The 24907-nt window shown below is 51.1% G+C and overlaps 1 protein-coding gene across 1 annotated transcript in view; it reads right to left on the reverse strand.

The window, feature by feature from the left end:
- Positions 1-1899: 1899 nt before the first annotated feature.
- Abcb9 (ATP binding cassette subfamily B member 9) overlaps positions 1900-24907 on the reverse strand; it is a 39195-nt gene continuing 16187 nt past the window's right edge. Inside the window, exons 6-12 of the mRNA XM_006970704.4 lie at positions 24424-24621; positions 23412-23540; positions 21243-21431; positions 20251-20424; positions 14674-14833; positions 13231-13367; positions 1900-2963 (exon numbers count right to left, since the gene is read on the reverse strand). Of these exons, the coding sequence (XP_006970766.1) occupies positions 2703-2963; positions 13231-13367; positions 14674-14833; positions 20251-20424; positions 21243-21431; positions 23412-23540; positions 24424-24621 (1248 nt within the window). The 3' untranslated portion in view covers positions 1900-2702. The remainder of the gene's footprint in view (positions 2964-13230; positions 13368-14673; positions 14834-20250; positions 20425-21242; positions 21432-23411; positions 23541-24423; positions 24622-24907) is intronic.

The following is a 24907-nucleotide window of genomic DNA, read 5'->3' on the forward strand; positions in this document are numbered from 1 at the left end:
CTGCTCCGGGAGATGGATCCTCCCCTTTCCCTTCCTGAAGGTCAGCCAGAGCCAAAGCACACTTTTCCTGGTACTCTGGGCTTCCTTACCCTTTCTGTGAAGAGGCTGCCCTCCAAAATGCTGGCTTATCTTTCCCTTTATCCTCCACAGCTTTGATTTACAACTTGCCTGTCCTGAGGTTTTCTTTTCAACTCTGTTATATTATCCTTGATCTGTGGGTGGGTGGGTGGGGTGATGCCATGGCCTCCACTCTACAGTTGGTATTTCCAACTTAATCTGGAAACATCCAAAGACCTACCCACTCCAAACTTGTAGTTCTAAACACCAGACGCAGTCTGAGGTTGACATGACCCTTTGTGATGAGCTGAGTGGGTGTTCCCAAAAGATATCCATGCCAAGTACCTGGGACCTACCTGTATGTGAACCCCGGTTAGAAGAAAGGTCTCTGCAGACCTGACTGAGTCGAGGCTCTCAAGATAAGCTCACCCTGGATTACCCAGGCTGCCCCAGCACAATGTCAGGTTCTCAGAAAAGCAGAGGGAGACCCCAGCTACCAAGGGCGTTGATGACAGGGGTAGAGTCTGGAGTGACGGGGCCACCAGCCCAAGAACACAGGAGTCACCAGAATTTAGAAGGGACACATAAGCTTCTCTTCTAGGACCCCAAGATGCTCTGCTTTAGATTCATGGTCCCAAATCCTGAGACTGTTTCTTCTACATTTGTTACAGCAACAAGAGGAAACATGACCCATGTGCACCCCAGAGCCCCTATCCAGGTAAGAGCAGAGAGGCAGGAAGTTTTTGCAATGCTTCCCCTGTCCTGGAACTCACTCTGTAGACCAGGCTGGCCTTGAACTCACAGAGATCCTCCTGCCTCTGCTTCCCGAGTGCTGGGATTAAAGATGTGTGCCCCCACCGCCCGGCCCAATGCATCCCCTTTTATAGATGGAGAAACTGAGGCCCAAAAGGGGACACTTGAGTGGAAAGGCATCTCCGCAATCTCAGCTTTCCTCTGGGTCGATTTAGCTCATCTACATATCTTGTTGATCTTTACAATGTTAAAGAAATATCTCCAAAATATAGCCACCATACACAAGCGTAGGGAAAGCAAGGATAACATCTGTGCTAGCTAGTGTTCATCACCCTCACACAAACCCAGACACACCTGAGAAGAGCGGCCCCAGCTGAAGAATTCCTTCCATCCGATTAGCCTCGTGGCCATAGCAACACCCACCTGTGACCCCAAAGTTCATGAGTTCAAGGCCGGCTCACCATAAAGAGACCCTGTCTTAAAGCCATAGCTGAATGACCCACAGGCCCTTCCTAGGCCCAGGGCTCTCTTCCCATAATGCAGTGTTGAGGAACTAGGAGTTAGAATCCCTTATGGGCAGACCGATGGGTTGGGAGCCATGACCAGGTAACAAAGAGGGTAAAATTCCAAGACGGCTGGCCTCCCTGCCCTCCTCACCTGAGACAAAAGGGCAGGCTTCCTCTCCTGCGAGTGGGGGCCCCTGCCTGTGGACCAACCTGTCAAGTTCAAGGTGGGGTTTTCCTCCCCTAATTTAGGGTTGGTCAGTTTGAACAAAGACGGGGAGGCTGATTGGTCCACAAATTTGGGATAAGCAGGTCCTACCCTTTAATTCTTGAACTAGATCAAGGGTGGCTGTGGGAGGCCCTCACCTTGATGGACAGAAACAGGTGTCAGGGAAGCACGGGGGTCCCCGGCATTTGGAGATGATCAGCCTCACTGCACCGGCCCGTGGAGACAGCTGACACACACACACACATCTGCTCAATTCCTAGGGACGTGAAGAGCACAGACAAAGGGCCGCTGCAGCTGTCTGCACCGTGCGGGGCCCAGAGGGGAGCCGGGTCCGAGGAAAACCTACCAGGGTAGAAGTCAGAGGTAGTACACTTTATTGACCCACTTCTCCCTAAATCTCGAACCCAGGACCAAGCCAGACCCTGGGCATCGCCTGGGCCTCCCTCCACCAATCTGAGACCGTATCTCACAAGCAAGGGTCCTCCGCAGTAGCAGGGGCGGGCATGAGGGAGGGTACCAGCCAGCTCAAGTGCTGGGGTGGGGCTGGGGGCACCCCGCGGCCCACCAGGCCTGGCCAGCCCCTCCTCTTCTGAGGTTCCTGGTGGTTCACAGTGAGACTGGCTTTGATTGGCAGGGGCGGGGCATGGGCAGTCAGCCCCCGCCCACTCCCCTGCCCACCCCTGGCGTGACTCAGAGCAGGGAGCCAGGAAGGATGGAAAGCCAACCCTTGGGTCCCCCTAGGGGACAGGGGAGCCGCTTCTCCGGAGGGGCCAAGGGTGCTGCCTGGTTCTCTCCCCGACATCCTCCACGGTTAGAAAGGGCCGTGCACTCCTGGCTCAGAAGTCTTGAGAACATCTTTAGTGAGCGAGCGACCTTGCTCGCTGCCAGTCCCCAAAAGACGTGGTTTTGAAATCTAGGAGGTGACTGGAGAGCCTTGAACGGAGCAGTAGAAACCTTGGTGACTTGGTTTTAAAAAAGGCTGCTCTACCTTGGCAGGCCTGGAGGGGTCGAGAAGGGAGACGGCAGAAGGGGGTTGCCCACGGCAGCCAGTGGGTGCCCGGGGAGCAGGTGGAAAGAGGCCGGATGCAGGAAAGCAGGAGCGGGAGTTGGCAGGTCGCCTCCAGTGCCGCGGCCCCGGGGAGGGGCCCAGGGTCAGGCTGTCAGGCCTTGTGGTCGCTGTTGCTCGGTGGCTCCTTGTGGCCGGCTGTGTAGTCCGAGGGGTGCTCGAGCCCCAGCATCTGGCGCTGCACCAGCTTGGCGTAGAGGCCGCCCTGGGCCAGCAGCTGCTGGTGCGTGCCCTGCTGCACCACCCGGCCCTTGTCTAGCACCACGATGAGGTGCGCCCGCTCCACGGTGCTCAGCCGGTGTGCGATGATCAGCACCGTGTGCCGCTGCAGATTGCCGTGGATGGCCTGCTGGATCTGCAGGGGACAGGGGACAGGGGACACTGAGGCTCAGGGGCTGCGCAGCACCGAACGCCCCACCCTCCCCGGACCCCAGCTTACCGGCTGCTGCGATCTGACATTCAGTCCTTGGCTTGTAAAATGAGGGCCGAGATAGAACCCAGTTCCCGGGGTTCTATTTCAGGCAGCCCAGGTGCACACCTAAGGGGTGCCTGGAGATATTACCCGTCAGCCCCCAGGCCCAGGCCAAGCAAAGCAGTTCCTCAGCAAGCCCCGAGGCTTCCACACCTGTTAATCTCTTCCCTTTACTTCCCACTTGTGGGACTCCAGCTTCCCTGCTGGCCCCGCCCATTCCCCTTACACACACACACACACACACACACACACACACACACACACACACACACACAGGAAAGCACACTTGGGCTGTGTGCGCAGGACACCGAACACGTGAACATGTGTGGCAGTCAGAGGACGGGAATTGGTTGTTACGCTTCATCGTGAGTACAGCCTGCTCCCCGCGCCCCGCCACTCCTGACCTGGGGTTTTGAACTCCCTGCGGCCCTTGCCCCGAGAACTGCCCACGCTGGGTCCTTGGCTCTCAGGTCTCAGCTAAGAGGTGACTTACAACCTGGCTCTCACAGCGAGTGCCACAGAGTGCACCCCCCGCCCCCCGTGATGCCCCTGTGCTGTGGGGGGGCCCTCGGGGGCCCTCTCGAGACCGTCCAGCATTGGGTTGTGCATCTCCTATCTGAGTGGGTACCCGCCACAGGCCCCCGCCACCCTTCCCTAGTGCATTTACTAACGAGGACTCAGCGCATGGGCCCCTCCGTTGCTCCTGCGATACACATTTCACTCCTACAACCATGGATGTCTCTCGAGGACCTGAGAGCCACTGTTCTAGAACGTGATCATAGAGATGGAGAGTCCTGTCACCATCCTCCCAGGGAAGTCACCGTCAGAACTTATCACTGCTGCTGGACACAGGGCGTGCTGTACGCCCACACTGACAGCCTCTGCCGTTCTGGTCCAGTCCTGTCCCCTCCTCCCTCCCTGGCTGTCCCTTTAAATGCCGGGTACCTCTGCACCAGGCGAAGGGAGCTCAGCTGTCTCTAGCTTCAAGGCCTTCACTGAAGCCCAGATGTGTGCATGCTGCAGAATGGCTGCCCATCCCATCAGCGGCATTGATGACTGACAGTTTTTCTCGGTAGCACAGGCCACAGGGAGGCCCAGGCTATTTCCTTGTGTGTGACCTGTCTGTCCCAGGAGCCTGGAAATGCCATGGGGACGGAGGTCTTGTTTGGTCAGTCTATCTCTGTAACTGCAGTGTCTAGAACAATGCTTGGGAGCCGGCCAGTCACCATCTGTGCGGAGAGCAGAATGATGCTTGGTAGGATGGGCATGGACAACTAACCAGCAGGAAGGACATGGCCACCGAATGAGGGTTCCAGGGAAGAGGCTGTGTTGGCAAAGGATGTCTGATTAGAGCTGCAGTGAGCTGGGGGGAGTTGGAATGTTGACAGTCCGGAGACTGATTACGGCTTATCTTGGGCTAGCTTTAGCCCCCTAAATTGCCATTCTTCACCTATCTCTATGTCAGAGCTAACATCCTGCATCTCAAAGCAAAGCTGAGACTCCTCTTGGCTATAACCTGTCTCTCTGATGTTCCCACCAATGAATTTGAAGAGTGTTTTTGACTTATGACTTTCTCTGTTAACAAAAACTTCATGGAAGGGCTTCCATGTTGGAACATGGAACTTAGGGTAATCTATGTGCCAGGCTGAGGTCCCTCATATTGGCTCCAGGATAAACTCGCCTTTGAGGCGAGAGCCATGTTTATTTATGGTACCCAGTGTGGGATCCAAGAACCATCCACTGTTTACCGGAAGAATAACCTGGTTGGAAGTGAGGTACTGGTAGGGACCCACTGAGTCTAAGCCATCTGGCATTTTATCTCCTCAATGGATGGTGGGGGTCCTTTGGGGTGCTCTCAGGCCTTCCTTGCTTGGGCCCATGGCATTTGTTAGTCTGGGCTTCTAATCCCCTTTCTGATTGGGCTTTGCTTCTAGGTGTTTGGCGGTGTTGGTATTATTTGCTGTGGAACATTTTGGTCTAGATACTTGGTTTTTTTAAAGGCATTTGGATACTGCCTGACTTGTTTTCAGTTTTTGCTCACTTTTGGGCATCTGAGGGCTTTGGTTTTCTTTGTGATAGTTTGACTTTGTCCCCTGACTCTCCTCAAGCGCCCATTTCCGTTCTGTGGCTTCTGCTCGCAGCCTTGCTGCCCCGAGCTGAGGCCTTTTCTCAGCTCCTGGTCCAACCCAGCAGACATATTCCACTTCTGGGTCAGAAAGAACGTGATGGGCTCGGTTGGGAAGACATATTTAATCACCCAGGGTTTTGATGCTCACATTGATGGAAATGTTTGAGGTAACTCCAGAGCCAGTGGGAAAGCTGGCCTCAGGTGAAAGAGGGGACAGTCTGTCCCCAGAGCGGCACATAAACCTGACAAAAACACACACTGCTATTCCTAGCTGGCTGAGAGGGGCTTGCGAATTTTTGTTGTTTTTTGAGACATGGCTTCTCTGTGTAGCCCTGGCTGTCCTGGAACTCACTCAGTAGACCAGGCTGGCCTCAGACTCACAGAGATCTGCCTGCCTCTGCCTCCCGAGTGCTGGGATTAAAGGCGTGCGCCACCACCTCTGGCTCTTGCAATTTTTCAGAGGAAAGAAAAGGTGGGGGAAAAGCTTTCCAAAGAAGAGTAGTGTTTAGGAATAAAAGCATGTATGGTGTGATGCTTTATGCGATGAGTAGAGACTTTGAATTTGAAAGTATTTGAAAATATGGGAGATCAACTACATATAACTCAGCTTCATGATTCCCTCGAGGGGGAACATCTGACATTCCAAAACTGTTAATCATGAAGGGGCAGCCTGCTTTATTTGGAACACAAAATCATCTAAGAAAGGAAAAGAAATTATAAAAGTGGTAACTTACAAAAATTATAAGATTACATGTGAGTTAAAGGATACATTAAAAATCAAGTTTAGGGGCTGGAGAGATGGCTCAGGGGTTCCGAGCATCTGCTGCCTTTGCAGGGGCCATTGTTGGATGCCCAGCAGCACCCAGTGGGTCACAACCATCCATGACTCCAGTTCCCAGGGATCCAATGCCCTCCTCTGACCTCTGTGAGAACAGGCCTGCACGTGGTACACATACATACATGAAGGCAACACACACACACACACACACACACACACACACACACACAAAAGTCAAATAGAGTAAAGTTTTTAAAATATGGAGGTAGTAAGAGAACTAACAGTGCAAAATCCTTTATCAAAGGCAGACATTACACCCTGTTTTAAAGATAAAAGCTAGAGAGAAAAAGGAGAATCCACGTTGTATTAAAATCCCTACTTGTGAAGGCCACTTTATCCTGGTTAAGACCCTGGGGTGTGTCTTACAGTTTCTCTTTGGGCAGCTTTCCTTTAGGCCCTGGGGTTAAGCCTGTGTTAAAATATCTTTATTCTACCAGCCCGTCTAAGGTTCCTTTCAGTGTTGAAGCCACAGATCTGTTTGGTCTGAGCTCCTTGGGCCACAGGAGGCATGCCTTGAAGCCATGGTGAGTGGCCCTGTCTGTGGCTCGGCTGCCCACCCTGCCCAGCATGCCTGGCCCTTACCTTGGGCTTGCTGCTTTTCTCTGACCAGAGACCCACTCAGCCTTCCCTAAGTTCACTGGCTCACAAGAGGGAAATCAACAAAACCCAGCTGCTGCCTGTGTTTACCCTGCACAGAAGCATTTCTGATCCCAGGGCCTCTAGGGATGCCTGAGGAGAACCAGCCACCTGAGCGGCGGCGGTAATGAGAAATGCTGGGTTAAGGATGCAGGCTCAGTCCTTCATTGCTGAGGCTCGTCCCGGGTAAGGACTGCATTCCAGACTGCCACTGGGCCGGATGATGCCTGAGCCCAAAACTCTTGGATACACACACGTTCACCAGTGGGGCATCCCCTCCCTCTCAGCTAGTTAAGATCTTAAAAGAGGAAGTCATATGAAGTCTCCATGACCAACCTCACCTTTGGATCTTTATACCGCTAAGCCTTTCTTCCATCTCGATACTATTTATTTATTGATTGATTGATTGATTGATTGAGACAGGGTTTCGCTGGGTAGCCCTGGCTGTTCTGGAACTCATGCTGTTGATCGGGCTGGCTTTGAACTCAGAGATCTGCCTGCCTCCTGGGGTTAAAGGCGTGCGCCACCACAACCCACTTTCTAAGTTGTCTTTTTTTTTTTTTTTAAAGTTATTTATATGGAATCCAGAAGAGGGCATTGGACCCCCTGGAGCTGGAGTTACAGGTGGTCGTAAGCCCTGAGGTGGGTGCTGGAAACCGAGCTCTGGTCCTCTGTAAGAGCCACACACTTTTGGTCACTGAGCCTCCCTACCTTTTTAAAGTGGGTGCACCCACTTTATGTAACAATTGTGTAATTTTCATGTAACTGTGGTGTGTGTGTGTAGAATTGCTTCCATAGGTCTGTATAAAGCAAAATTTTTATTGTGTGTTCATTTATTTTTGGCATACGTAATTAAAATACGCATGTACGGATTCCTAACTGTGGGTATTTGGTGATACATTTAAAGATCTGACAGACGTTTAAGTCCTCATGTAAACTGAAGATGTTGGACTGGACCAGCTTCTTTTTTTCAGTTTAAAAATTTAAGTGTATGAATGTTTTGGCTGTATGTGTGTATGTATGTACGCCATGGGTGCACCTGGGACCCTCAGAGACCAGAAGAGGGTGTTGGATCCCCTGGAACTGGAGTCACAGGTGGCTGTAAACCTCCATATGGGTGCTGGGAATTGAACTTGGGTCCTCTTGGAAGCGTAGGCTTCCATCTCCATCCCCCAGCTTCCTTTTAGTTCATGTATTACTAAAACTTTAAGGGGAAAAAAAATCCCAACTCCAACTAGCTAAAAAAAAAGACTTTGCTGCATGTTCAGAATGCCAATTAAATGGCCAAGGACAAAGAGCTATTTAATCAATGTGACACTTAGGAAAACAGGTGGAGGTGGCCGATGGTCCTAGATTTTTCCTTTGGGACAATGAACATGAGTTTTAAAATTAAAATTAAAATTAAAAAAACAATAAAAATGAGTTTTAAAATGAAAATTAAATTTAAGACAAACAAGATCTATATGATTATTCGGTTTCGGTTATCCTTGGCCCTGTCTCAATCCTGGCATAAATTCACTTTCATAGATGGTTCCCCTGCTGCAGAGTGCAGATTCCCACGGGGGACTGTCCTCTGCATACTGAACTCTTGCTGCCAAAGACAGAGAGGGAGGACGGCTCTTCCGTGCTTTACACAAGTGCAGCATCCTACGGATATCCTGGACCACTCCTGCATCTTTAAAACAGGTGACCAGGGTTTCCAAGGTCCATCTCTTGACCAAGTTTAAAGATACAACATCCAAAGGCAGAAAAATGGTAATTACAAAAAAGAACCTGTAAGACTTATAAAGACATCTAGGAGTTTATAGTGGACATTCTTAGTGTGTTATAACCTACTAATATATTTGGGACGGTTTATTCATGGTTTGGTTTGGTTTGTTTGTTCGAGACAGGGTTTCTCTGTTTAACAGCCCTAGCTGTTCTGGAACTCCCTCTGTAGACCAGGCTGGCCTTGAACTCACAGAGATTCACCTGCCTCTGTCTCCTGAGTTCATGTTTTTATTTTTAAAGACAAAATATTTACCATACTTACTGTGAAGGAAAAACAGACTATTTATAACTGTTAGATACACTATCTATTTTTTATGTGTTTTATATACAGCCTCCCAGGTTGTCATTTAAAATTATCTCATTAAAAATGCTTCCTAGTCAGGGATGGTGGCACACACCTTATCCCAGCACTCAGGAGGTGGAGGCAGGCAGATGTCCGAGTCAAAGACTAGCCTGGTCTATAGGGTAAGAATCAGTGTCCAACTATTCTGCTCCAGAAATAATAATGGCGAAAACAAAACTGTCAAGTTTTTTTTTTTTTTAAAATGACACAAGTCATAGGTATGAGGTGTATTTTTTTTGGTCAAAGGGAAGGTAAAGAAGAAATGAGTTTGGCTGGTGGTGTTGGCGCACACCTTTAATCCCAGCACTTGGGAGGCAGAGCCAGGCGGATCTCTGTGAGTTCAAGACCAGCTTGATCTACAGAGCGAGATCCAGGACAGGCACCAACACTTCACAAAGAAACCCTGTCTCGAACCCCCCCCCCCCCCGAAAAAGAAAAAATGAGTTTGGATATGAAATTACTTTACAAGGTAATATAAAGATTGGTTCAAAATGAATAAAATTAATGATAGAAGATTAATGTATGCTGAAGACTGAAAATTAGGTACAGTTATAACTAAGTTGACTGTAATATAAATGTTACAATTTTAATCTCAAAATTTCAATATGCTGAGACAAAATTAATGCTTCATTCTGTTTATAAAGCTATCATTTTCTTTTTAAAAAAGTATATGAGCAGGGTGTGGTGGTACAAACCTTTAATCCCAGAACTCAGAGACAGGAGGATCTCTGTAAGTTGGAGGCCAGCCTGGTCTACATAGTGACCTCCAGGACAGCCAGGGGGCCACATAGAGAGAACCTATCTTAAAACACAAAGTCTGAGCTAGGCAGTGGTGGCGCACGCCTTTAATCCCAGCACTCAGGAGGCAGAGCCAGGCGGATCTCTGAGTTCGAGGCCAGCCTGGTCTACTGAGTGAGATCTAGGACAGGCACCAAAACTACACAGAGAAACCCTGTCTCGAAACACACACACACACACACAAGAGCACTGACTGATCTTCTAGAGGACGCAGTTCAATTCCCAGCACCCTCATGGTAGCTCACACCTAACATCTGACACTCTCACACAAACATACATGCAGGCCAAACACCAATGCACATAAAAGTAAATTAAACAAACAAAAAAGCCAGATGACGCGGCAACTGAAAGAAAGGCCGACCCCAAAGACTCAGTCTCCCTGAGGAGGAGGAGGGAGACTGTCCGGAGCCTCGCTCCACTCCAGAACCTGAGGTAGCAGTCTCTCACAACGCCTCCAGCTCTGCTGACAGTCAGCACCCCAAGAAACTCAGCATTTCTTGATTTTTATGTTTCTCAAATCCTTTTATAATTAGACATTTTTGTTTTTCAAGACAGATCTCTCTGTGTGTCCTTGGCTCTGTAGACCAGGCTGGCCTCGAACTCACAGAGATCCGCCTGCCTCTGCCTCCTGAGTGCTGGGATTAAAGGCATGTGCCACCACCGCCCGGCTATAATTAAACTTTTAAAATCATTTATGATATTTAGTATTTCACTTGGTTTGTTCCTATGCGATAAAATACTAATCTTTGTTTTAATGAAGTCCCCCCATGAGGGACTGTCCTTCTGTTTTTATGCCTGGTTGCTCATCCAGAGCCCCTCCTTACCTTTTTTATGTTGAAAAGATTCAAGTGTTCTGTTTTTGTGACAAATATTTTTCTCATTATTCAGTATAATTTGGCTTTAAAAAAAAACTTGTTTTTTTAAATTGACAAAAATTTATTTTAAACCTCCCTTTTTAAAAAGTCCCTCCAATGCAGAGTACTGATATTTTAGATCAGACTTCTTACACCCAAAGTAAACATTTTCCTATTAGGAACTGTAGCCAGGTGGCAGGGGTGTTTGCCTGGTGACTCTCCAGAAGTTTGAGGCCAGCCAGGACATGTCTCAAAGTCCAATCATTTAACATCCATAGAAACAGTGATCTAAACATTGTAAAGGGCCCTATCATATGCTCAGATGTTTACAAAGTACCTTGGACTCCATTTACTCCAGCTAGAGACACCCAAAGACTTGGGTTAATTCTTTATAACACACTCACTCGCGCGCGCGCGCGCGCACACACACACACACACACACACACACACACACACACACACACACACACACACACCTCTAACAAGAGCAGCTTTTACCAAGCTTAACCCCTGAAGTGCTGAGGTCTCTTGATTAAATCAGTGTCTAAACTGTCCCACAGTAGTTAGCTGAGACTAATTTAAACAATACTTGCATTTTGCTAATGAAAAGGAAATGAAAAATACTATCGTGATTCCCCAGATTCCCACTTCCATTTCTGACACTAAAGTACAAGGACCCTGATGGATGTGTGAAGGCTGACTCCCCAGTCCTAAGAGGCCTGAGCTCCAGGAGATGGAGGGGACCTGTACCGTGAGCCCATTTCTTTATGATGTGATTTTCTGTTTAGCTTTCCAAACTAAACGTGGTAAAATACACTAAAGTGAAGCAGGCCAGGTCAGCGCCCACAGGTCAGAGCCATGCTTCCTAGTCAGCTGCCCGATGTGAGGGGTACAGCTACGCCATCAGGGGGCCAAAGGAAAAGCTAGAGCTAAAAGATCTAAGGAGACAGTTCATATTACCAATAACTATAAATACAGGGACACGGCCGATGCGGTTTTTTTAAACAATAGGTAAATTTTGGCTGTTTAAAACGTTTCCTTCAAGGAATACAGAGCAATGATTTCCTAAGTACAGAGTTTCTGTTTTGTGTGATGGAAAAGCCCCACAAACAGACAATAGTATCAGGACATAAGATCATGAATGTAATAAATCATATCTTAAATATAGTTATTGAATGAATACTACAAATGTAACTAATATCATGAGTGTAATTAATATCATGAGTGTAATTAATGAATATCATGAGTGCAATTAATATCTTGAATGTAATTCATGCCACTGAATTGTGAACTTAAAAATGGTTACAATTGCAAATATTATGTTCATTTAAAAAAATAAGGAGGAATGTAATCACCATACACTATACGTGTGTATAAAATTGAAGACAGCGATGTTCTAAAATAGAAAGTGGTGATGATGTCATGGGCCGATGAGGATGCTGGACTAAAGTCTATCAAATTGTGCAAACAGGCAAATTGTATACTATGTGAATTCTTGGTCAATAAAGATTTTATAAAACATAAAATAAAATAAAATAAAATGTTTCCTTCATTGTTGGCATTCTTGCTTATTTTAATATAAATCCGACTATATGCCACATGTAAATGTTATCAGATGCAGCAGGCTCACTGATGGCCTCGCCAGCTATTCCTCTCTCCTTGAGACTGCCCTGATTATCACCTCCACTCATCTACATCAGATCCTAGCAAGGACCTCCTAGCTGTGAGGGATGTTATAAAATTTGATAATGTGTGGCTCCCACAAGCACAAAATGCCACACTTAGTCAACAAGGAACTGTGAACGAGAAATTCTGGAAAAAAGTGTGCCTCCGTAGAACTGTGGTGATCTCTCGGCTAGTTTCAAACCCTAAGGTCATTCTTTGCCCACCTCAGTGTCAGACTTAACAAGCCGTGACTAGCCGATAACGCCCTTGGAATGGATTAATGTAGCAGACCCTGGCTTCCCAGCCCAAAAGCTAAGTGTGTCATCAGACAGGAAATGAGACCCATGACAGAGCTTCGCTGGAACTGCCTCTGATGGTTTCCACCATTGGATTTGAAAAGTGTCTTCTTGATCTGTTACTATAAAACGCCATGAAACTGGACCCTGCTTCCATACTGGATCATAGAGCGGGGAGACCCCGGGCCTGTGTTCCTGGGCCCCAGCCACTTATTTGGCTTCAGAATAAACTATGTCTTCTCCCTCTGAGGTGACAGCTATGTTATACCATGAAAGCTAGGCTTAGAAGAGGAGAAACAGCCAGGAATGGCGGCGCACACCTTTAATCCCAGCACTCTGGAGGCAGAGGCAGGCAGATCTCTGAGTTCAAGACCAGCCTGGTCTACAGAGTGAGTTCCAGGACAGCCAGGACTACACAGAGAAATCATCTTGAAAAACAAAAAACAAAACAAAACAAAACATCAGGAAGAGCAGCTTAAAGCCACATTGTGAGTTGCAGGGTGGGACATTTGTGCAAGGCCGTGGGGTTTGAGCCCTGTGATGCCAAACAAAAGCCATGAAAGGCAGAGGGGAGGGAGGGAGGGAAGAAGGAAATACACCCAGGGTGCTTCCGATCAGATCCTCTGGCCTGACACTGGGGGTTTTGTTTTGTCTTTCCATGTCACATGGCCGTAGCTCTGCTTAGAGCTGGGGGTCCAGACCCCAAAGTGTCCATGCCCAGGACTCCCTGCTTCCCTTTCATGACCTGGGAGAACATGTAGCCTGCTCTCAGCCTGGCCACCTGCCACTGCCCCCTCCAGCAGCCCTGTGACCTCGGCTTACCAGGTATTCACTCTCTGCGTCCAGAGCACTGGTGGCCTCGTCCAGGATGAGCACAGGGGGGTTCCGCACGAGGGCCCGAGCCATGGCCACCCGCTGCTTCTGGCCACCTGACAGCTGGGCTCCTTTCTCCCCGGTCTCTGCACGGAGGAGGAGGCACAGGGTGAGTTATTAGGAGGCTTCTTTCTGTCACCTGGGCACCGGCTGCGCAGACATTTCTGAGGGTCCCCAGCTGGGACCACCCACAGAGGGCCACTCAGGAAGAGATGCCACACATCCCCGCATGCCCACACCCACGTGCACCAGAGAGATGCCTGAAAGTGTGACAGTGCCCTGCGCTATTCAAGTGGCTGCCGGGGAACAGTCTTCCAGAATGTGCACTAGGTAATTCCACTGTGATGTGCTGCCCCGACAGACTCTGCTGCATAGAGACTGAGTGTCGCCGTCACAGTGTGCAAGCCTGCTTCAAGGAACGTCCCTATAGGTCAGGTCTCTCTCACAGGACCAGAGGCAGGTGCTGAGTGTGATGACAGCATTACCAAGACAAATATTAATAAGAACAACTCAAATGTCTGTCAATAGGAAACTTGAGTCAGTCAGTCAGTATAAAGACCCAAACACTTATGCAGTAAAAGAGGAAAGAAGGGGTGAGGTGAGGTGGGGTGGGGTGGGGTGGGGTGGGGTGGGACAGGTCCTTGCACCAATATGAAAGGTCATTAGGCTGTGCCAAGGACAAAAGCCAGGTGCATAATGAAAGGGCTTAGCTTTGTCTATAAAAGGGCAGGATAAAGACATAAAAGACCGGGTGTGCTGGATGGTTGTAATTCCTGCACTCTGCTCTGGGAAGCTGGGGTAATACAGGCGCAGGGCCAGCCTGGGCTACACAGTAAGACCATGTCAGAAAATCCAAGAAAAGGCTGGAAGATGTTGTAGCAGGTCAAGGAACTTGCTGCACAAGCTGGACAGTGAGTTCAATCCCGGGTCTCATGGTGAAAGGGAGAACTGACTCCTGAAAGCTGTCTGTCCCTCACACAAAGTCAATCAATCTTTTTTTTTTTTTTTCTGATTTTTCGAGACAGAGTTTCTCTGTGTAGCTTTGTGCCTGTCCTGGAACTCACTCTGTAGCCCAGGCTTGCCTCGAACTCACAGAGATCCGCCTGCCTCTGCCTCCTGAGTGCTGGGATTAAAAGTGTGCGCCACCACCGCCCGGCCAAAGTCAATCAATCTTTAAGTAACACACACATGCACACATGGTTTGTAAACCTGCAATCTCCCTGCACCACCATGCCCAGCTATTTGTTTAAGGAAAAAAAAAAAAAATGGTGGCGCACGCTTAACTGCCATGCTCATGTTAGTGTGACGTGAATTTCACGTTGATGGAAGGAAAATGAAATGATGCAGCCTGGGTGCATGGGCAGCCCCTAAGTCGGAGTCACGTCGTGGTACCTGTGCTGTACCCATCCTGCAGCTCCATGATGAAGCCGTGGGCGTTGGCCTTCTGCGCGGCCTCCACCACCATCTCAAAGGGCACGGTGGGCAGGCCATAGGAGATGTTGTCTGTGATGGAGCGGGCGAACAGCACTGGCTCCTGGCTCACCAGAGAGATCTGCCGGGGGAGGGAGAACAAGGTGGCTGGGGGGTCCGGCCACAAGCCGCCAGCTGTCACCGGCAGCCGGCCCCTGACCCAGCTGACGCCGCCAGGAGTCTCGGGTCGGAAACCTGATCTGCATGCTGGCCGCTGGCTGCGCTCAGCTGCCTCTTCCTTCCTAGTGGGGGCCTGGGCACCCAGACCCTCTCCTAGACCTCAGGCCTCCCAGGATGACAGTCTGGAGCCCGCAGATCTTGTTGCTCTGAGCTAAGCCAAGTTCCCCCGACTACAGAGGAGGAGAAGGGAGAAGCGGGGGAGGAAGGCAGCGCTGTGACTTTGCCAGGTGCGGGAGCATGAGACCACAGACCACCTCCCTGGCAGCCTTCCCTTCTACACACTCCCACCCCTTCCTTTTTTGGGGGGGTGGACGACAAGGTCTTACTCTGGCATCCGGGCTAGCCTAGAACTCAGTATGTAGCTCAGGCTGGCCTTGAAATCCTGAGAGCCGTCCTGTCTGAGCCTCTGGAGAGCTGTGATCAGTCTCTAGCATCCACAGCAGACTCTCCTCTCCCTTCTAAGGGAGTAGTTCAAAGACAGCGTGGCCTGTGATCTGGGCTAGGAATCCGAGTCACAAAAAGAGCGCTAGGGGCTGCTGGGATGGCCCCGTGACCCACATAGAGGAGGAGAACCCACTTCTGCTCCTTGTCCTGATCTCCACATGCATAGTATGATCATGTGTGCACCCCACCCCCAACACACACAACATAAACACATGGTCATGTGTGCACCCCCCCAACACACACGACATAAACGCATGATCATGTGTGCACCCCCAACACACACAACATAAATGCATGATCATGTGTGCACCCCCCCAACACACACAACATAAACGCATGATCATGTGTGCACCCCCAACACACACAACATAAATGCATGATCATGTGTGCACCCCCCAACACACACAACATAAACGCATGGTCATGTGTGCACCCCCCCAACACACACAACATAAACACATGGTCATGTGTGCACCCCCCCAACATACAACATAAACGCATGGTCATGTGTGCACCCCCCCAACATACAACATAAACGCATGGTCATGTGTGCACCCCCAACACACACAACATAAACGCAGGGTCATGTGTGCACCCCCCCAACACACACAACATAAACGCAGGGTCATGTGTGCACCCCCCCAGCACACACAACATAAACACATGGTCATGTGTGCACCCCCCCAACATACAACATAAACACATGGTCATGTGTGCACCCCCCAACACACACAACATAAACACATGGTCATGTGTGCACCCCCCCAACATACAACATAAACGCAGGGTCATGTGTGCATCCCCCCAACACACACAACATAAACACATGGTCATGTGTGCACCCCCCCAACACACACAACATAAACACATGGTCATGTGTGCACCCCCCCAGCACACACAACATAAACACATGGTCATGTGTGCACCCCCCCAGCACACACAACATAAACGCATGGTCATGTGTGCACCCCCCCAGCACACACAACATAAACGTATGGTCATGTGTGCACCCCCCCAGCACACACAACATAAACACATGGTCATGTGTGCACCCCCCCAGCACACACAACATAAACGTATGGTCATGTGTGCACCCCCCTCCCCAGCACACACAACATAAACGCATGGTCATGTGTGCACCCCCCCAACATACAACATAAACAATAGGGAGCATATTGTAATACTGTGAAGTGAATGGCTGAGAACACCCTAGCTGCTCATAAGCTGGGGATTGGTTAAATAGGTGATTGGTGTGATAATACATATTTTTGTGTTTTTATTTTATTTGTGCCTTTAAATACTGATGCCTTTCCATGAAGACAGGAAATAAATTGGCAAAGAAGTCACTGAACAACCCTGAGCTAGAACTGGAAAGGCAAGATGGAGAACTCTGTGTCTTCATTATGAAATGCACCGAGGGCTGGGGAGGCAGCCCAGTGGTTAGTGAGCTGGCTGCACAGACTGGAGGACCCAAGTTCAGGTCCCCAAACCCACACTGGTGCTGCGTGGGCACGAAGGCCTCCCCCGAACTCCAGCTTCAGAAGGCAGAGGCCTGATCCCAAGAGCTGGCTAGTGAGACCAGCAGCATCCGTGAGCTCGGGGTTCGACTGAGAGGTCCTGCCTCAAAGTATGAGGTCAAAGAGTGAGCTAGGATGATTCTAGGAATCCACAGGCACCCTCACACATGTGCGTGCACACGTACACACATGTGTGCCATACATACAAACATGCATACATACAAACATACACAAAAATGAAAAAAGGAAAGAAATCACTACAATATGAGAAAAATCGCTAAAAATCACGGCTGTGGGGTGGCACTTGGCAGTTTTGTGCTTTTAATAATTTAAAAACCGTCAAGTATGGAGACAGCATTCCCCAGAGGAAAGCCAGATGATTAATAGGCATATAAATGAGGCTTGATGTCTTTAGTCATCAGGAAGTGAGGAGGCCACGAAACACTTCCTCCGCACACTCGGCACTCAGCAGAGCTGAGGACTGCTACTGTCTGGGAATCGGGGCCGCTCACTCCTGCAGCTGTGAGGGGCTGCAGCCCAATGTGTCACATCCTGGGACATCTTCCACCTGCCACCCAGCTCTGCTTACATGTTTAATGCAGGGAGACTTCCCAGCCTGTGGGTCCTGCCACAGAGACTAGAGCTTGGCTCGCTCGCTCAGTGGTACATCACTTATCTAACGTGAGGCCCTGGGTTCCAGCCCTGTTAATGCACACATGTACATTCGAGCACATTTGTTCACATGAAAGCGTGCATGCGCGTGCGTGTGCACACACACACACACACACACCTGCTGTGAAGGGCTCTCCTGGACAGATGGTACTGTCTAGTACACAGTCTGAACGTCTGTTTACATGTCAGCACTGGATCAACTTTTTCCTTCTCCTTTTTTAAAATTTATCTATAGTTTATGTATGAGTGCTCTGTAGGCCAGAAGAGGGCACCAGATCCCACTACAGATGGTTGTGAGCCACCATGTGGGTGCTGGGAATTGAACCCGGGTCCTCTGGAAGAGCAGCTGGTGCCCTTAACTGCTGAGCCATCTCTCCAGCCCTAACTTTTTCCTTCTTTTAAATAAAAATTTAAATTACACTTATTTAGTGTGTATGTGCATGTGTGGTATGTGTGCACGTGTGTGTGGCATGTGCATGTGTGTGTGGTATGTGTGTGGTATGTATGCATGTGTGTGTGGTATGTGTGCATGGTATGTGTGTCCGTGTGTGTGCATGTGTGTGTGGTATGTGCCCATGAGTGTGGTATGTGTGCATGTGCGTGTGGCATGTGCATGTGTGTGTGGTATGTGTGTGGTATGTATGCATGTGTGTGTGGTATGTGTGCCCGTGTGTGTGCATGTGTGTGGTATGTGCGCATGTGTGTGTGGTATGTGTGCCCATGTGTATGGTATGTGTGCCCGTGTGTGTGGTATGTGTGCATGTGTGTGTGGTATGTGCACCTGTGTGAGTGGTATGTGTGTCCGTGTGTGGTATGTGTGTAGAGCCCCAGACTGATGTCAGGAGTCCTCTGTCATTGCTCCCCCTCACTCACAAGGTGCAGCTCTCCACTGAACCCTGAGCCTGCCTATGGGGCTAGTCTCAACAGCTGGCTTGTTCTGGGGTCCTCTGCCATCTGAGGCTGGAATTACAGGCAGGCTGCCACACCCACTCAGTATTTGCTTCTGGGGATTCAAACTCTGCTCCTCACACTTGTACAGTAACAGCTTTTTGTTGTTGTTTTGAGATAGGGTTTTTCTATGTGGTTCTGACTATCCTGGAACTCGCTTTGTAGTCCAGGCTGGCCTTGAACTCACAGAGATCCACCTGGCTCTGCCTCCCAAGTGCTGGGATTAAAGGTGTGTGCCACCACTCCTGGCTTCCTTGTCCCTTTTATTTGAAAAGCAAAATAGTGATCCAAGTCATCTAGCATGACATGTGGGCCTACTCCCACCCCACCCTGATCCATTGCTACTCTTGTGATGCTCAAAAAATAAAGTAAGCCAGGCAGCAGTGGCGCACACCTTTAGTCCCAGCACTCGGGAGGCAGAGGCAGGCGGATCTCTGTGAGTTCGAGCCCAGCCTGGTCTACAAAGTGAGTTTCAGGACAGCCAGGACTACACAGAGAAACCCTGTCTTGAAAAACCAAAAAATAAAAATAATGATAATAATAAAAATAAAAAAATAACGTATGAACAGATGGACAGACAGCGGTTCTAACAGTGACCATCCTTCAGCACTGAAAAATGCAGCACAGCTCAAGGCTCCCTGGGAACTCTCAGGTGGAAGGGCAGACACAAGACAGGCCCTCTGCATCCTCAGGGGATGGGACCCGGATGCATCAGATCCACAACTCCCGCTGCCCGTGTCCCTTCTCTAAACCCTTGCACAGAGCCCACACACGGCACGCCCCGTGTTCAGTCCCCACTAGTAAACAGTTGCTGTACTACACTGTGTAGTGACTAAATAATAGCAAGGAAAACAAGTCAGTCTGGGTGCGGTGACACACACACACATAGTCCCAGCACTCAGGAGCCTGAGGCAGGAGGATTGCCAAGAGTCTGAAGCTATCCAGGGGTACACAGAAAGACTCTTTCTCAAAAAGCCAAAAGAAGGGCTGCTAATGCTCAGCAGGCAAAGGTGCTTGCTGCCAAGGCTGGTGCCCTGACTTCCTTCTCCAGCACCCACATGGTGGAGGCAGAGAGAGAATCGACTCCTGGAAGTTGTCTCTGCTGGGCGGCGGTGACGCACGCCTTTAATCTCAGCACTCGGGAGGCAGAGGCAGGCGTCTCAACTCTGCATGGCACGCATGAACATACACAAACATTAAAAACAAACAAACCAAAAACCCCAAAAGCCATCATACACAGGGAAGAGAAGCCATGGTCCTAAAAGCGACTATGATAAAAATTCATTCTATCATAATTTAAAGAAAGGGCATGTGAGTCGTATCAGGAGCAAGAGAGGGTGACGGGGGTGAACATCGCCAAGATATTCCACAAGAAGGACCCACTACATCAAACAAGAAGGAAGTGGAGGCCTGTTCATGCCCAGCACTTCAGTGCACAGCTGTCTGCACCTGCAGATGAGGAGCCCACGGGAACAGGAGGGACCGAGAGCACTCTGACTCTGCCTGGAGGAAGCTCAAGCCCAGTGAGGCAGAGCCATGCAGTCTGGGTATGTCCAGAGGCGGTAAAATGAACGCCAATCAAGGAGATGGCTGTCCCATGGGTCAGGTGAGGCTTTGCCCCTAGGGGAGGAGAGGCGGTCATGGTGGCTTGTGGGGTGCCAGAACGTTCTAGGTGGTGAGGTCACCCTTCTCTGCTCACAAGGAAGGGAGGGGAGAGGGGAGGGCCCGTGGCACTCACCACGCGGTGCAGGTACTTGTGGTCATAGGCGCCGATGGGCTTGCCATCCAGAAGCACGCGGCCACTCTGCAGCGGGTAGAAGTTCTCTAGGATGTTCACGCAGGAGCTTTTCCCGCTGCCAGAGGGCCCCACCAGGGCTGTCACCTTGCCTGGGGACAGGCTGAAGGAGACATTCTGCAAGGACACAAGATGGTCAGGTCTCCCAGACAGGAGGGGCATCCCCCAGCCCACCCCTGCCCTCTGCCTCAGCTGGGGCTGCTGGCCAGCATCTGAACGGTCTTCCTAGGACATCAGGCTATAACTTACTATGTAGCTCAGGCCAGCCTTGAACTAGTGGCAATCCTCCTGCTGCAGACTCCCAGCAGGTGGAATTGTATAGCCCAGCTCTCCTTTCACTAACTGGCCCAGCACTCAGTTGCTCTGCAGCTCAGGGGGCCCTTGAACTTGTGGTCCTCCTGCCCTGGGCCGCTGCGGTAGCTGGAACAATGAGCCCTCGCCCCCAGGACTGGCTTCACATTTGCAGTCTCCTGCCTAGAGTGTGTTCTGCAGAGAGCCACCTGCTCGGCTCCCGCTTGCTGGGCAGGTCTTGCTCAAAGGTCACCTCTGAGGAGCAGCCCAGCTTCGCCTCAGCAGAACCCGGATCCATTACCTTGCCGGTACTTATGAAGGGGTGTGGCATGCAAACTAAGTATCGTGTTTCCATGATACTTAGCTGCCCTTCTCCAGCCCACTAATCAGGCTTCTGGTAAAGTTACTAAAGAACCCCCCCGCCACACACACACACACAACACACACAATCCTCTTTTTGGCATTGGGGATGGAAGCCCACTAGGCAGGCAGGCACTCTCCTGGAGCCCGGTCCAGCCCTCTCTTACAGGTCTTCCTGGTTCAGTTAAGGGTCCTCAATGGAGCCCAGGGCCTGGCCTCACTCTCCTGGCCACACAACCACGATGCGGGAAGGATGGTTCTGGCAGACCTTGAGCTGCTCTTACCTGCAGGACCTGCGTGTGGGGCCGAGTGCGGTAGGTGAAGGATACATTCTCAAAGTCCACCCGGCCCTCTAGGTGGTCGGGGGCCAAGTTCCCATCATGCACCATGGTCGGCTGCCGGTCAATGAACTCGAACACCTTCTCCGCGGCCCCCACTCCCTGCATCAGGCCACTGTAGACGGAGCCCACGGACTGCAAGGAAGACACACACCCTGGTCCCACTGGCAGCCCGTTCCTGACACCCACCAGTGACAGGCGTGGGGAGTCACGGGACAGAGCTGCAGCTTTGGGGGAGATGCAGGGGACCTCCAGGTGCCATCTACGGTGCAGCGGTGATCGTGAAGAGACAAAGGAGGTAGGAAAAAGCAATGCCCCTGTGTCTGAGCATTCCGAGCCAGGGCCCGGGGCCAGTCCTGTTGACTCTGCTCCCACCCTGCAGGGATGCGGTGCACCCTGAGGAGGGTGCATGTGGTAAGCATGCAGAGTGGGATCAAACCTTCTCTTTCTTTCTTTTCTTTCTTTTTTTTTCTTTTTCTTTTTTTTTTCTTTTTTTTTTTTTTTGGTTTTTCGAGACAGGGTTTCTCTGTGTAGCTTTGCGCCTTTCCTGGGACTCACTTGGTAGTCCAGGCTGGCCTCGAACTCACAGAGATCCACCTGCCTCTGCCTCCCAAGTGCTGGGATTAAAGGAGTGCGCCACCACCGCCCAGCTTCTTTCTTTCTTTTGCTTCTTTCTTTCTCTTTTAAGTCAGGGTCTATGTATGCCTGGCTGTCCTGGAACTCGCTATGTAGCCCAGGCTGGCCTCTGCCTCCCAAGTGCTGGGATTAAAGACATGTGCCAGCCTGGCAATTGTTTTTCCAGGGCCTCATGTATGTGGCTGAAGATAATCCCTTGAGACAGGATTTTACAATCTGACCAGGCTGTTCTGAAACTCACAGATCTACCGTCTCTGCTGCTGGGGTTAAAGGTGTGCCCCACCATGTCAAGGCGTCAGGGAGAGGAAGAAAGTCCACAAAGGGATAGTCATGGTGTGGCCAATCTGGGCTCCCCACCTCTGGTGATAGCAGAGAGTCTCCGAGATACCCCAGCTGCAGTGCTGGGGACTGAGTGGATGCCCAAGCTGCCAGCTGTGGATGCCCAAGCTGCCAGCTGTGGATGCTCTGCTCTGTCTCCCACTCAAGCCCAAGGCCCCAGTCCCAACCTCCTGCTTCCACCTCTCCAAGGCCGCGGTGGAGGCCTGCACCAGCAAGCCTCCTTCATTCAGTGCTGGGGGTGGAACCCAGGTCCACACATGCTCAGTAAACACTCTTCTACCAAGGGAGCCACAGCCTCAGCCCTAATTTAATTTTTAAATGGGTCTTAATGAATACTCTATACATTCTCTCTGGCTACAAACACGCCCAATATAAACATGCACCACGACAGCAGCCCTCTTCACTGAGCGCTTTTAAGCAATGAGGTAGCTTCTCTTAGAGGCATGGAGAATGCAAGTATTTTGCCCACCTCACACAGCAGAAAGGGGGCAGCAGAGTCTGAGTGGAGGATACCTGCCTGCCTCTTGGGTTCAGCCCCTCAGATGCTGTAATAGTGTCCACCTCAGCCGGTGGTGGTGGTGGTGGTGGTGGTGGTGGTGGTGGTGGTGGTGGCGGCGGCGGCGGCACATGCCTTTAATCCCAGCACTCGGGAGGCAGAGGCAGGTGGATCTCTGTGAGTTCGAGGCCAGCCTGGTCTACAGAGTGAGCTCCAGGACAGGCACCAAAACTACACAGAAAAACCCTGTCTTGAAAAACCAAAAAAAAAAAAAAAAGTGTCCACCTTGGGGATGTAAGTTAACACCAATAACACACAGTTGCCGGGAACACACTCACTATGCCCATGTGTTCCAAAGGTAAAGTCATTTGTCCTGGTTCAGAGCTTGCCTCTCTGGCTTTGTTATCCCAGAAGCATCCTATATGGATTGCTGAGATGGGTCTGAACGCAGTCTTGCATGTACCCAATACAAATCCGAACTGTCTCACCTGCACGCCCTCCCCTCCCCAGCTGCCCCTCACCTGTCTCATCTGCACAACCCCCCCTCCCCAGCTGCCCCTCACCTGTCTCACCTGCACGCCCTCCCTCCCAAGCTGCCCCTCATCTGTCTGGCCTGCATGCCCCCCTCCCCCGCCGCCCCTCACCTCCATGCAGTCTCCCAGGACAAACTCGTAGATGATGAAGGCGATGAGGTTGCCGCTGCTCATCTGGCCTGAGATGACAAGGTGGCCCCCATAGTAGAGGATGCTGACCTGGACCACCAGGAGCGTGAGCTGCACAGAGGGAGGGGCTTGGGTTATGTTCCCAGGCCTTAGCCAGCCCAGGGCCCTGCCCTCTGCTCCATCCCCCCCCCCCCCCCCCCCCCCCCCCCCCCCCCCCGCCGAGAGTGGGCCTAAGGGAACAGGCGAGCAGCTTCTCTTGGAACCCAAGTCACTGGGCTTGGTGACAAGTGTCTTTTCCCACTGAGCCATCTCGCGGGGCGCTGGAAGGCAGCCGGAAACTTCACTGCCCCGTCTGTCACTCACAGCCCCGTCCCCAGCAGCCTCTACAAAGGCCCCTAGCTGGAGCAGGCTGTGGGCTTGGCAGCGGAACAAGGCTTTCTTTGTAAGGCCCTGGCTGGCACACACACGGCACCCTCAAGTTCCTCTGCTGGGCTAGGCAGGGCTGTTAGTCTTCATGGCAAAGCCCACGGATCAGGGAGGTTGATGCGCCACCTAAGGCCACACAGCAGCCAGGCGGAGCAGGACAGCGAGGAGTTTCTGTTCCCTTAACTAGGCTCCTGAAGAAGGGCGGTGTCTTGGGGACCCCCTGCTACGGTCTTTTGGGGGCGGGAGGTCTGAGAGGTGAGACAGCCCACAACCATGACGGAAAGAGCTCCGTTGTGGAAGAGCTGGCAGAGGCTGGGCAGCTGGCTGGGCTTGTCCCTTCTCTTCTGCTTGGCTGGCATTTTCAGGGGGTAGTGTCTCAGGTGGTGGCACCCGAACAGTCCCTGCCAACTGGCTCCCGGGGCAGAGGCCCCGGAAGGGCGCTGTGGTCTTTCCAGGAAGGACTCTCCCGTGCCTTGACACCCACATGTGGGGGCCTGGACTATCGCCCAAGCAGGGGGCGCCTCTCTGGATGCCCGTGCCCTCACTCCTGGCATCGGACCCCACATACCCCGCTGGCCCAGACGTAGAACATGTAGGCCGCTGCCTCCTTCCTGTTCAGCTTGTACACCTGCTGCAGCTTGCGAAGGAACACTTCCGCCTCCTCCTCTTCGTTGGCGAAGCTGCGCACCGTCTTCATGGCACTGATGGTCTCCTCGGCCGTGGTGCTGGCTCTGGCCAGGGCGCTCTGGACCTCCTTGGAGAGCCTCTGTGGACAGGAATGGGCAGGACAGCCTCACTACCCTCCTGGACCCACCTCCACCCCACTCTGCCCACCCCAACCCTGTTTCCTTCTGACGGGACAGACTCAAGGGAAGGGACTCCCGTGGGATCTCTTGGGGTGCAGGCCAACTGTGGTGAGGGCTGGGTGGTCATTATTTTTTTTTTTTAGATTTATGTTTTACATGCATTGGGGTTTTGCCTACATGTATGTCTGTCTGTGTAAGGATGCCAGATTCCCTGGAACTGGAGTTAGATAGTTATGAGCTTCCATG

The sequence above is a fragment of the Peromyscus maniculatus genome, chromosome 23 (genome assembly GCF_049852395.1).
Source record: "Peromyscus maniculatus bairdii isolate BWxNUB_F1_BW_parent chromosome 23, HU_Pman_BW_mat_3.1, whole genome shotgun sequence".
Lineage (NCBI taxonomy): Eukaryota > Metazoa > Chordata > Mammalia > Rodentia > Cricetidae > Peromyscus > Peromyscus maniculatus.